Genomic DNA, 13,228 nt, shown 5'->3' with positions numbered 1-13,228 from the left:
CTCTCTCTCTCTCTCTCTCTCTCTCTCTCTCTCTCTCTCTCTCTCTCTCTCTCTCTCTCTCTCTCTCTCTCTCTCTCTCTCTCTCTCTCTCTCTCTCTCTCTCTCTCTCTCTCTCTCTCTCTCTCTCTCTCTCTCTCTAGATGAATTTGCCTTTCAAATAGAAACATACGATCCCGACCCTGTTCCTGACCCACTGACATACAGGATTACTGGGCCAAAAGCAAGCTACTTTAATTGCGACGCAAACACAGGGACAGTAACCATCCGGACCCCCTTGGAGAGAGATGATGATGTAAGTCCTCGTCTCCCATTTCAGTATTGTTTCAGCCATTTTAGTATTTCAGTATTTTATCCTTTATTTTTCCTGACCTGAATCTCTAATTGATTGGCTTGTATTTGTTTAGGACAAGGGTGTATTCTCTATCGACATTGTGGTTTCTGACGCAGATTACACAGTAAGTTCACAATAAAGCCTCTTAACTCTTTTCACAGTCCCCAAATCCAGAACAAATTCAAGAACACGCACGGTATTATATAGAACCATTGTTGCATGGAACTCTGTTCCATCTCATGTTACTCAAATGAACAGCAAACTTTGTTTAACAAAACAGATAAAGCAACACCTCACGGCACAACGCCTCTCCCCTATTTGACCTAGATAGTTTGTGTGTATGTATTGGCCTTTAAAAAAAAAAAAATCTATGTAGTTTTGTCTTGTCTATTAATGTTCTGTATTATGTCATGGTTCATGTTCTGTGTTGGACCCCAGGAAGAGTAGCTGCTGCTTTTGCAACAGCTAATTTGGGATCCTAATGAAACACAGAACATAAAACATTTTTTAACTATATTTTTTAAATGGATTTTATTGTTTTTAACAAATGTATATTTTATAACATGCACAATATATCATGTCATCTTTTTTTAGGTTGACAAAGACATTCAGATAATCATAATAGATGCGAACGATAACCAACCCATATTTGAAAATACACCTTACAACGTAAATGTCGAAGAAGTAAGTAAAATTACTAATTTTACATTCCTTTAATAAGAATTTCATTTATATGGTACGTTCAATTCATTTTCCAGCCATAATTAAGAAATTGTGGGAAACTTTAATGAGCCTGTGAAATCATCTAAACGGACAATGGTTTCAAAACTTTTCAGAAAATCTGGTAATTTGTGAAATCTATAGAAACTTTAGTAATTTATAATGACGTTTTAGAAAAGTATTTGTATTGTTTTCATAATTTTTACAGACAGTATTTTTATACTATTCTTAGACTTAGAACATATTTTGTTGTTCCAGCCTAAATAGAAAATGGATTCAATAAAAAACATTCACCCACAATAAAAGTGAAATAAAGTGAAAAAAGTATTTTAGAATTTTTTTTGCTAATTTCTTGAAAATGAAATACAGAAATATTTAATTTACATAAGTATAAACACCACTGAGTCAATACATGTTAGAATCACCTTTGTCAGTGATTACAGCTGTGAGTGTTTCTGGATAAGAGTGTTAAAAGCTTTCATCAAGGCAAAGGGTGGCAATTTGAAGACTCTCAAATATAAAATATATTTGGATTTGTTTAACACTTTTTTGATTACTACGTAACTCAATATGTATAATTTCATAGTTTTGATGTCTTCACTATTATTGTACAATGTAGATATATAAAATATACTGTGCTTTTTGAAAGTATTCAGACCCCTTGACTTTCTCACACTTCGTTATGTTACAGCCTTATTCTAAAATAGAATACATAAAACAATTCACACAATACACATTCTGTATGCAGTTTGCTGGTAATCCTCCGTGATTTAATTCTCACATCATCCTATAAGACTTATAGTATGGAGAATCGACATCTAACCGGGTCCCTTGCTAGTAGCGTATAGTCAGGGATTCAATTTTTTTCTGCTATACATTTGAAACTGACTTTTCTAAAGTACTATTGTGCCTCCAACTTCCTCGTCCCCCTCTGTCTGTTTATTGTCATTAGAATACTGCCTTGGACTCTGTTCTGTTTCAAGTATATGCCAAAGATGTAGACGCTGGACTTGCTGCTGTTGTAAAGTACCACATTGATGAGGTAAGTATTGCTTTTGGACAGAAAGCGGATTTTCTGTATTGATTCATAAGTGAACCTGATGCAAAACATCAACAGTGAACTTAGAACCAAGTTACACCCCCATTAGAACCAAGTTACACCCCCATTAGAACCAAGTTACACCCCCATTAGAACCAAGTTACACCCCCATTAGAACCAAGTTACACCCCCATTAGAACCAAGTTACACCCCCATTAGAACCAAGTTACACCCCCATTAGAACCAAGTTACACCCCCATTAGAACCAAGTTACACCCCCATTAGAACCAAGTTACACCCCCATTAGAACCAAGTTACACCCCCATTAGAACCAAGTTACACCCCCATTAGAACCAAGTTACACCCCCATTAGAACCAAGTTACACCCCCATTAGAACCAAGTTACACCCCCATTAGAACCAAGTTACACCCCCATTAGAACCAAATTACACCCCCATTAGAACCAAGTTACACCCCATTAGAACCAAGTTACACCCCCATTAGAACCAAGTTACACCCCCATTAGAACCAAGTTACATCCCCATTAGAACCAAGTTACACCCCCATTAGAACCAAGTTACACCCCCATTAGAACCAAGTTACATCCCCATTAGAACCAAGTTACACCCCCATTAGAACCAAGTTACATCCCCATTAGAACCAAGTTACACCCCCATTAGAACCAAGTTACACCCCCATTAGAACCAAGTTACACCCCCATTAGAACCAAATTACACCCCCATTAGAACCTAAATTAGAACGGACTATGTGCCTCGTTATATATGCCATTATATCAACTCCATGTATTTAAACCCAACTCTCTCCTGGATTCTAGGCTAGTCCGAGTGATGGACTAACTCATTTTACTATCAATGAGAATAATGGCGAAGTCAAACTGGTTAAACAACTGAATTTCACAAGTTTGAGCACTTTCTACAGGCTCAAGATCAACGCCACTGTAAGTAGCCCATGTCGACACTCTATTCACAGTTCTTCACTAGTCACTTATTGGAAAGGTTTTTTTTCTTTCTCTCTGTTCCTGACTAACAAGCATGTTCTTCCTGGAATTGATCATGTTTTTCCGATCCAGTTGTGGACTTAATCTGAGAAACTGTCTTATTAAATGTGTTGTTGTTTGTTGTGTGTTTCTGATTGTGCTTCACAGGATGGTGGAGGCCCTGTGTATAATGAACCTAACCCTGTTCATCAGTCCAACATTGCTTTTGCTTTCATTACCGTGGTGGACGTCCCAGACATGGATCCACGGTTTCTAAGTACTCCTTACGCGACTACTGTCACTGAGCATTCTCCCGTGGTGAGTCAGGTGTTGCCCAAAATGGGGCGCTTTATTTTTAGTTCGTAGTTCGACCGACCTCAGAATAGCAAACAATGTTCACATCGTGTTTTCTACCAACTGCGAAGTCCTTTTGCAATTTGTTTATCGTTGTTGCTAGTTGCTGTATTGTCGTACACACACATCTTCCTAAATAGAAAAACAATTGTTGAAGCAAAGGTATGGACCAATAAAGTTCCAAATGGTACCATTTCCCCTACTTGGTGTTAGACTTTTGATCAGGGCCATTTACTACTTTTGATCAGGGCCATTTACTACTTTTGACCAGGGCCATTTACTACTTTAGATCAGGGCCATTTACTACTTTAGATCAGGGCCATTTACTACTTTTGTCCAGGGCCATTTACTACTTTTGTCAGGGCCATTTACTACTTTTGACCAGGGCCATTTACTACTTTTGACCAGGGCCATTTACTACTTTTGACCAGGGCCATTTACTACTTTTGTCCAGGGCCATTTACTACTTTTGACCAGGGCCATTTACTACTTTTGATCAGGGCCATTTACTACTTTTGATCAGGGCCATTTACTACTTTTGATCAGGGCCAATTACTACTTTTGATCAGGGCCATTTTCTACATTGGTTCAGGGCCATTTTCTACATTGGATCAGGGCCATTTTCTACATTGGATCAGGGCCATTTACTACTTTTGGGATGCCAAAGGGGACGTCAGCCTTTGTTTGGCGTCAGCCTTTAACTAAACTCTACAGTCTCGCTTTCATTTCAGGGCCAGTCTGTGTTTAAAGTGACTGCAATCGATCAGGACTCTGGGATCAACGATGACATCACCTACAGCATCGAAGGTGAGTATAGCTACTTCTCTGAACGTCTGCCCATTACAGGTTGTTGGCGGAACATCAGCGTAAACGCTGTCCGTTGCCATTGACAACTCTTGAAAAAAAATAAACATTTTAGTTGTTGTTGTTTTTTTTTCATTCAAAAAATGTTTGGAATAATGATGAAGATTGGACTGTGATGTATGTTTTGTTATTTTTGCAGGTACCGATGACCTGTTTGACATCACGGCCAACGATGGAATCATATCTGTCAAAAGTGATATTGACAGAGAGGCTTTGTTGGACATTAATTATGTTGTGGCCCTTAAAGTGACGGTATAGTCGTATTGCTTAATAAATCCTTTACGTAATTTATCCAAAAGACAATATTTTAATTTCAGGCTGACCCGTTGTTAATAAAAACTCAAATTCCAGGCAACGGAGGTTCAGCCAAACATTCTGGGGACCCAAGCACACACCTCCACTGAGGTGCGGATTACCATCGGTGACATCAACGACAACAAGCCTAAATTTTACGACTGTGGTGTGGAGCCCTGCGCGGAGGCCAGTAGCTTCACGGCCAACATCTTTGAACACTCCTCAATGGGCGTTCCAGTCGACGACCTCAACATCAGAGCCAAAGATTTGGATCAGGTCCTTTCTAAGAAATAGGGTTGGAAACAAAATGGTTGATATTTTTCTGTAACTCTTGGTTGGAAGATTCCCAGAGTTATGAGGGGGGGAAAGGAATAATGAAAAACTAAATCTAAAATCCTCCAACCAGGATTACTTGAACGTTTACTGGAATTTTGCAACACTAATCACAAAATATATATTTTTTAATTAAAACATTTAAAAAGTCATGTGGGACCTGAGTTTACTCAGGCCAGAAAATTGATCAACATCTGTATTCTGACGTAGGGAGATCATGGAAAATTCGAATTAAGTCTTGCTGGACCAGACAAGGATGCATTCAGTGTGTCGCCACAGATTGCCTACTCAGAAAGCGCGGTTCAGATCACGGTCAAGAACTCCCAGGCTGTGGACTACGAGACCAAAACATCAATGATTATCCAGGTATGAGTCTCAAATGGCAATTCCTATTCCTTTAGACCAGAGCCCTATTTAGTGCACTACTTTTATTCCCTATATAGACCAGATACTATGGGACCAGGACTATTCCCTAATAGTACACTACTTTAGACCACCCCCTATATAGTGCACTACTTTAGACCAGGACTATTCCCTATATAGTGCACTACTTTAGACCTATTCCCTATTTAGTGCACTACTTTAGACCAGAGCCCTATTCTTTTCACTACAGACCAGAGCCCTATTCCCTATATAGTGCACTACTTTAGACCAGAGCCCTATTCCCTATTTAGTGCACTACTTTTCACCAGGGCCCAAGAAGGATCAAGGTCAAAAGTAAGGTACTTTGTCCACGTAAATGTGGGAAATGTCTTCACTATAATTTGACTGACTGAAACCAAAGACAAAACACTATTTTGTCAAAAAAATCATCCAGAACCACCTTGTTATCATAATCATTCAAATACATTTGACAATATTTTCAAAGAAGATGTGCGACAAGTCGATTGAAGATTACAACCAGATTTCAACCATTTCAACCAGTGTCCAATGTCAGAATTATCCTTAGCTTAGGCTGAAACAGGTTTTTTGAGTTGTTTTTTAAAGACGCCAAGCAAACAAATCAAATCAAATTTATTTATATAGCCCTTCGTACATCAGCTGATATCTCAAAGTGCTGTACAGAAACCCAGCCTAAAACCCCAAACAGCAAGCAATGCAGGTGTAGAAGCACGGTGGCTAGGAAAAACTCCCTAGAAAGGCCAAAACCTAGGAAGAAACCTAGAGAGGAACCAGGCTATGTGGGGTGGCCAGTCCTCTTCTGGCTGTACCAGGTAGAGAGGAACCAGGCTATGTGGGGTGGCCAGTCCTCTTCTGGCTGTGCCGGGTGGATATTATAACAGAACATGGCCAAGATGTTCAAATTTTCATAAATGACCAGCATGGTCGAATAATAGTAAGGCAGAACAGTTGAAACTGGAGCAGCAGCACGGCCAGGTGGACCGGGGACAGCAAGGAGTCATCATGTCAGGTAGTCCTGGTTGAAACTGGAGCAGCAGCACGGCCAGGTGAACCGGGGACAGCAAGGAGTCATCATGTCAGGTAGTCCTGGTCGAAACTGGAGCACACTTAGCATCCATTACAAACAGGTTTATTACTTACGCTAAAGGAGATGACATTGCACCCTTCACACGTCTGTAGCCAGGTGAACTGCGGACACGCAAGAGGCACCTAACGGTCTCTACCAGGTACGGTGGTCAAGCTGCAGAACGTGAATAATGACATCGCACGGTCAACAACACATTGTACGCCAAATTTATTATTTTGACGGATCATATCACCATTTTCAAAACCAACGCTTTTTTGTTGTTTTTTCTCAAATGGCACTATCTTCATCAAGCAGTGCACAGCTGTTAATAACCTGAGGTTTACATCCTGATGTTCACCACAGAGTACGACATTCTTACTCCGTCCGAAAGTTTGCGATTAAAACTTGAGGTTAAATCGTGGTTGTTTTTCTGTACAGATTATCGCCAAGGATCACTCCAATACAGCAGACTGCTGTTCCACAGCTACAGTCACCATTCAGATCAAAGACATTAATGACAACAGCCCCACGTTCCCCAAAGAAGTCTACGTCCTCAAGGTTGATGAGCACAGTCCTAATGGAACCACTGTGGACACGATAACAGTAGGTCTATGTTATTGTTAGCATTCTAACAGCAGGTCTATGTTATTGTTAGCATTCTAACAGCAGGTCTATGTTATTGTTAGCATTCTAACAGCAGGTCTATGTTATTGTTAGCATTCTAACAGTAGGTCTATGTTATTGTTAGCATTCTAACAGCAGGTCTATGTTATTGTTAGCATTCTAACAGCAGGTCTATGTTATTGTTACCAACACACTCGTAATAAAATGTGAATCAAAAGTACTTTGACTTGGGTTCTTGTCTCAGTGTTTTTTGAATTTGTTGCTGCTAAATGTATTGGAAGTACAATCACAAAAACTCTACTTCTCTCCAGGCAACCGATCCTGACACTATGGATGTTGATAACATCAGATACAGACTTCTTCCCGACAGCATGTGCGTACACTATATTCCATTATCACTCTGTGATCCATTCCAGGGTTTCCAGTATTGTACTGTATGTTGTATTGTGATCCATTCCAGGTTTTCTTATTACATTTACATTTACATTTAAGTCATTTAGCAGACGCTCTTATCCAGAGCGACTTACAAATTGGTGCATTCACCTTATGACATCCAGTGGAACAGTCACTTTACAATAGTGCATCTAAATCTTAAAGGGGGGGATACTTATCCTCTTATGTCTATATGATACTTCATTCATTTAGTTTGCTTTATATAAGAGGCTTTCATAAAACCTAAACAATATACAGTGTATCAACTTTGATGTTGTCTGACATGAGGTGCCAAAGTTTGTGAAACGAGACCCGATACATGAGAACTAATTACTAAACGAGATTTCCGTTTTTCAGACTAAAGTACTTCAATGTGGACGCAATGACAGGGAGGATCTATGTGACAAACAGCAAACTGATCGACCGAGAGGTCACCTCCCTGTATTCTCCAACTCTGCAAGCAAGAGACCAGGCCAACAACACAGGCAACGCTGTGTTAGAAATCACACTGACAGACATCAATGACCAGACACCACAGTTCAACAGAGAATCCTACATCGACTATGTGAAAGAGGGCTCGAACCTAAGAATTCAAGTACAGGTCATTATCTGTCTCTATACAAGTGTATTTCAAACCTCTCCTTGTAATGTACTTCGTCTGTTGTTTGTAGTGAGTCAGACCGAAATGCAGCGTGTAGGTTACTCATGACTTATAATGAAGATAATGCGGTACATGAAATAACTGAAAATACAAAAACAACAAACGAGTGAAACTAATACAGCCTATCTGGTGACTAACACTAAGACAGGTACAATCACCCACGAAATACAACGCGCACTCAAGCTACCTAAATACGGTTCCCAATCCGAGACAACTAGAATCAGCTGACTCCAATTAGGAATCGCCTCAGGCAGCCAAGCCTAACTAGACACACCTCTACTAATACACACTCCCAATTAATACAAACCCCAATACGAAATACAACATATAAACCCATGTCACACCCTGGCCTACCCAAACATATAACAAAAACACAAGATACAATGACCAAGGCGTGACAAAACCCCCCTAGACGTTTTATGATTTTGCTGTAACCCTGAACTACCTCAGCTGATTCACCTAATCAATGACTTTATTATTAGATTAATAAAGTGTGGAATAAGCATTGTAAATAAGAAATAGTTCTTAATTGACCCCTGTATAATTTTTTTTTTTTAAACATAGAACGCTTGAGGAACCCAAGAATAGATTTGAAAACCCCCTACTCTACTACACGGGTGTCAAACTCATTCCATGGAGGCCTGAGAGTTTCCAGGTTATCACTCCTTCCTTGTGCTTTTTGGATCAATTGAAGGTCACTGATAAAGTTAGGAACTCCCTGGTTGTCTTAAGACTTCATTTGACAAAGATTGAAAGGAAATAACAACAACCAGCAGCCACTGGCCCCCTCCATGGAATGAGTTTGAGACCCCTGCTCTACACACAGTAACCAAAGGGTTAAAACGGTCTACAGCTGAGCCTCATGCTAGTCTATGGCAGACTTTCCAAAAAGTCCCAGGTTTTTTTGAAGAATCCAGGGCAGAGGATTCCAGATTTCCTGCTTATTCTGTACTGAATTTCAGGAATCTTCCAGGAATTTGGGAGAAAAAGTCATCATAATTTTCTAGACCTCTGTGCTGCTTCTAGGTTGTTGGTGAATTGTTTTCCCTCTCCTCGTTTGCAGGCTACTGACAGAGATGAGCCGCCCAACAGCGAGATTGTGTATGGAATAGTTAACAGTAACTACAGTGGCAAATTCACCATTGACCCCACCACAGGCTGGTTGGAGAACAACGGCCCGCTAGACAGAGAGGCCATGCAGGCCAAGGATAACGGGCAGGTTAAGTTAAATGTGACAGCTACTGACAAAGGCAGTCCACCACTGGCCACCTGGGTGCCAGTCATCATCAATGTGGAGGTAAGATCACTGTCCATCCCTCACAAACCTTTAACAAGTGCACAGACAGGGTGTATTGGTACCTGGGCCCATATTCACAAAGCGTCTCAGAGTAGGACTGTTGATCTAGAATCATGTCCCCCTTGGCACATCTGTTACTAGGTCCTAAACAACTTTGCATTTATGTTTTATTTAATAAAAAAAAAAAAAAATCCTATATTATTATCCCAGAAAATGTTTTGCGTTATCACATACAGCCGGAAATAACTTCTGGATATCAGAGCGGCGATAACTCACCAGCGTTACGACCAGAAATACGACTTTCCTGGATTCTTTGTTCGTTCTCAACCAATGCAATTTAACTTATCCCTGAGGCTGTTTCAAGACGCCGCCAATGGAGAAGAGGTGTTCGGAGTGGACTTCTAGTCACACATCCACCGCTTCCCGAATATATTACTCGCTAATGTTCAGTCTCTGGACAGGTTCAGGGCGAGGATCTCCTTCCAGAGAGACATAAGGGCCTGTAACATACTCTGTTTAGCAAAATCATGTCTCTCTCTGGATATACTGTCCCCGTCCATACAGCCAGCTGGGTTCTCAGTTCATTGTGCAAATAGGAATAAGGAACTCTCCGGGAAGAAGAAAAGCATAGGTGTATATTTCATGATTAACTACTCATTGTGTGATTGTGGTAATGTACAGGAACTCAAGTCCTTTTGGTCACCCAACCTAGAATAACTCACAATCAAATGCCGACCGCATTACCTCCCAAGAGAGACGTGTATATTCCCCCTCAAGCTGATACCACAACGGCCCTCAAGGAACTACACTGGACTTTTTCCACGTTGTGTTACAGCCACATTCTCAAATATATTCTCAAAAACAATTCCCCTCATCATAATGACAAAAGATAGGTTTTGAGATTATTTTGCTAATTGATTTAAAAAATAATATATATATATATATATATATATTACATTTGCATAAGTATTCAGACACTTTTACTCAGAACTTTGTTGAAACACATTTGGCAGTGATTACAGCCTTGAATCTTCTTGGGTATGATGATACAAGCTTGGCACACCTGTATTTGGGAAGTTTCTCCCATTCTTCTCTGCAGATCCGCTCAAGCTCTGTCAGATTGGATGGGGACCATTGCTGCACAGCTATTTTCAGATCTCTCCAGAGTCTCTCCAGGTCTCTACAGTTCGATTGGGTTCAAGTCCGGGCTCTGGCTGGGCCACTCATGGACATTCAGATATTTGTCCCGAAGCCAATCCTGCGTTCTCTTGGCTGTGTGCTTAGGGTCGTTGTCCTGTTGGAAGGTGAACCTTCGCCCCAGTCTGAGGTCCTGAATGCTCTGGAGCAGGTTTTCATCAAGGATCTCTCTACTTTGCTACATTTATCTTTCCCTCTATCCTGACTAGTCTCCCAGTCCCTGCCACTGAAAAACATCCCCACAGCATGATGCTACCACCACCATGCTTCACCGTAGGGATAGTGCCAGGTTTCCTCCAGGCATGATGCTTGGCATTCAAGCCAAAGAGTTCAGTCTTAGTTTCATCAAACCAGAGAATCTGGTTTCTCATGGTCTGAAAGCCTTTAGGTGCCTTTGGCAAACTCCAAGCGGGCTGTCATTTGCCTTTTACTGAGGAGTGGTTTCCATCTGGCCACTCTACCATAAAAACATATTGGTGGAGTGCTGCAGAGATGGTTGCCCTTGTGGAAGGTTCTTCCATCTCCACAGAGGAACTCTGGAACTCTTTCAGAGTGACCATTAGGTTCTTGCTTCTGACCAAGGCCCTTCTCGTCCGATTGCTCAGTTTTGCCAGGTGGCCAGCTTTAGGAAGAGTCTTGGTGGTTCCAAAATTTGGACTCATCAGACCAAGGGACAGATTTACACATGTCTAGTGTCCATTGCTCGTGTTTCTTTGCCCAAGGAAGTCTCTTCTTCTTGTTGGTGTTCTTCAGTAGTGGTTTCTTTACAGTAATTTGACCATGAAGGCCTGATTCACTCAGTCTCTGAACAGTTGATGTTGAGATGTGTATGTTATTTGAAATCTGTGAAGCATTTATTTGGGCTGCAGTTTCTGAGGCTGGTAACTCTAATGAACATATCCTCTGCAGCAGAGGTAACTCTGGGTTTTCCTTTCCTGTGGCGGTCCTCATGAGCCAGTTTCACAATAGTGCTTAATGGTTTTTGCGACCCCACTTGAAGAAATTTTAAAAGTTCTTGACATTTTCCTGATTGACTGACATTCATGTCTTAAAGTACTGATGGACTGTCATTTCTCTCTTTGCTTATTTGAGCTGTTCTTGCCATAATATGGACTTGGACTTTAACCAAATAGGGTTATCTTCTGTATACCAACCCTACCTTGTCTCAACACAACTGATTGGCTCAAATCCATTAAGGAGGAAATAAATTCCACAAATTGACCTTTAACATGGCACACCTGTTAATTGAAATGCATTCCAGGTGACTACCTCATGAAGCTGGTTGAGATAATGCCAAGAGTTTGCAAAGCTGTCATCAAGGCAAAGGGTGGCTACTTTGGAGAATTTAAAATATATTTAGTTTTATATATATATATTTTAAATTATACAACTTGATTCCATATGTGTTATTTCATAGTTTTGATGTCTTCACTATTATTCTACAATGTAGAAAAATAAAAATAAAAATAAACCTTGAATGAGTAGGTGTGTCCATACTTTTGACTGGTACATATATATACTGTATTTATCCTCAGGACTCCGATATTGCTTGTCCCTAATATTATAAATGTCTTAATTCCACTCGTGTACTTTTAGATTTGTGTGTATTGTTTTGACTTGTTAGATACGACTGCACTGTTGGAGCTAGGAACACAAGCATTTAGTTAGATACTACTGCACTGTTGGAGCTAGGAACACAAGCATTTCTCTACAACCCCAATAACATCTGCTAAATATATGTGTGTGTAACGGTTCTCTTGGTGTGAAGGAGAGTTGGACTAAAATGCAGCGTGTAGATTGCGATCCATGTTTAATAAACAAACGTAAACATGAATCAATACAAACACTACAAAATAATAAATATAACAAAAACCGAAACAGCCTATAACTTGTGTCAACTAACACAGCGACAGGAACAAAGACACTAAGGACAATCACCCACGACAAACTCAAAGAATATGGCTGCCTAAATATGGTTCCCAATCAGAGACAACGATAAACACCTGACTCTGATTGAGAACCACTCCAGACAGCCATAGACTTTGCTAGATCACCCCACTAAGCTACAATCCCAATACCAACACCAAAACCCCAAGACAAAACACACCACATACAAAAAACCCATGTCAAACCCTGGCCTGACCCAATACATGAAGATAAACACAAAATACTTTGACCAGGGCGTGACAGTGTGCGACCAATAAAATATGATTTTATTAGACTTTTATCTTTAGATTTAGAAGGAAATACTGATCCTCGATCACCATTCTTAATCTGAGAATCTTTATGCATGTGGACCCAGACTTTGTATCTCTTTTCAACTGGATAGAACTTCCGACAGATTGTTTAATGTGTAAGTGTGTCTTCTTGACGTGATCAGAAGTAAGAGGAAGGCTTCATTACCTTGTATCTTCGTGAACATAAATTGTAAATTCTAAAGCTTCACTGGTCTTCTAATTTCCAACCTAGGATATCAACGACAACACACCGAAGTTTCGAAAAAAGTCTTACAAATTCTTAGTGGAGGAGGGGAAGAAAGGTAAGCACATGTTTCTTGTTGTTGATTTCAGACATTTTGCCGCCACCCTGATTAAAATTTCGAGGGAGGATGTGGTTG

At 40.3% G+C, this 13,228-nt stretch overlaps 1 protein-coding gene across 2 annotated transcripts in view; it reads left to right on the top strand.

The window, feature by feature from the left end:
• cdhr2 (cadherin related family member 2) overlaps positions 1-13,228 on the top strand; it is a 34,352-nt gene that overhangs the window by 7,138 nt on the left and 13,986 nt on the right. For both annotated transcript variants that reach the window (XM_046296242.1, XM_046296243.1), the window contains exons 4-18: positions 141-292; positions 405-455; positions 926-1,015; positions 2,004-2,093; positions 2,926-3,048; positions 3,256-3,405; positions 4,173-4,248; positions 4,445-4,557; positions 4,657-4,875; positions 5,143-5,298; positions 6,839-7,003; positions 7,336-7,397; positions 7,814-8,057; positions 9,181-9,414; positions 13,081-13,150. In XM_046296242.1, the coding sequence (XP_046152198.1) occupies positions 141-292; positions 405-455; positions 926-1,015; positions 2,004-2,093; positions 2,926-3,048; positions 3,256-3,405; positions 4,173-4,248; positions 4,445-4,557; positions 4,657-4,875; positions 5,143-5,298; positions 6,839-7,003; positions 7,336-7,397; positions 7,814-8,057; positions 9,181-9,414; positions 13,081-13,150 (1,995 nt within the window). The remainder of the gene's footprint in view (positions 1-140; positions 293-404; positions 456-925; positions 1,016-2,003; positions 2,094-2,925; positions 3,049-3,255; positions 3,406-4,172; positions 4,249-4,444; positions 4,558-4,656; positions 4,876-5,142; positions 5,299-6,838; positions 7,004-7,335; positions 7,398-7,813; positions 8,058-9,180; positions 9,415-13,080; positions 13,151-13,228) is intronic.

This window comes from Oncorhynchus gorbuscha, linkage group LG13, assembly GCF_021184085.1.
Source record: "Oncorhynchus gorbuscha isolate QuinsamMale2020 ecotype Even-year linkage group LG13, OgorEven_v1.0, whole genome shotgun sequence".
Lineage (NCBI taxonomy): Eukaryota > Metazoa > Chordata > Actinopteri > Salmoniformes > Salmonidae > Oncorhynchus > Oncorhynchus gorbuscha.
This window is presented reverse-complemented; position numbering and strand designations above follow the sequence as displayed.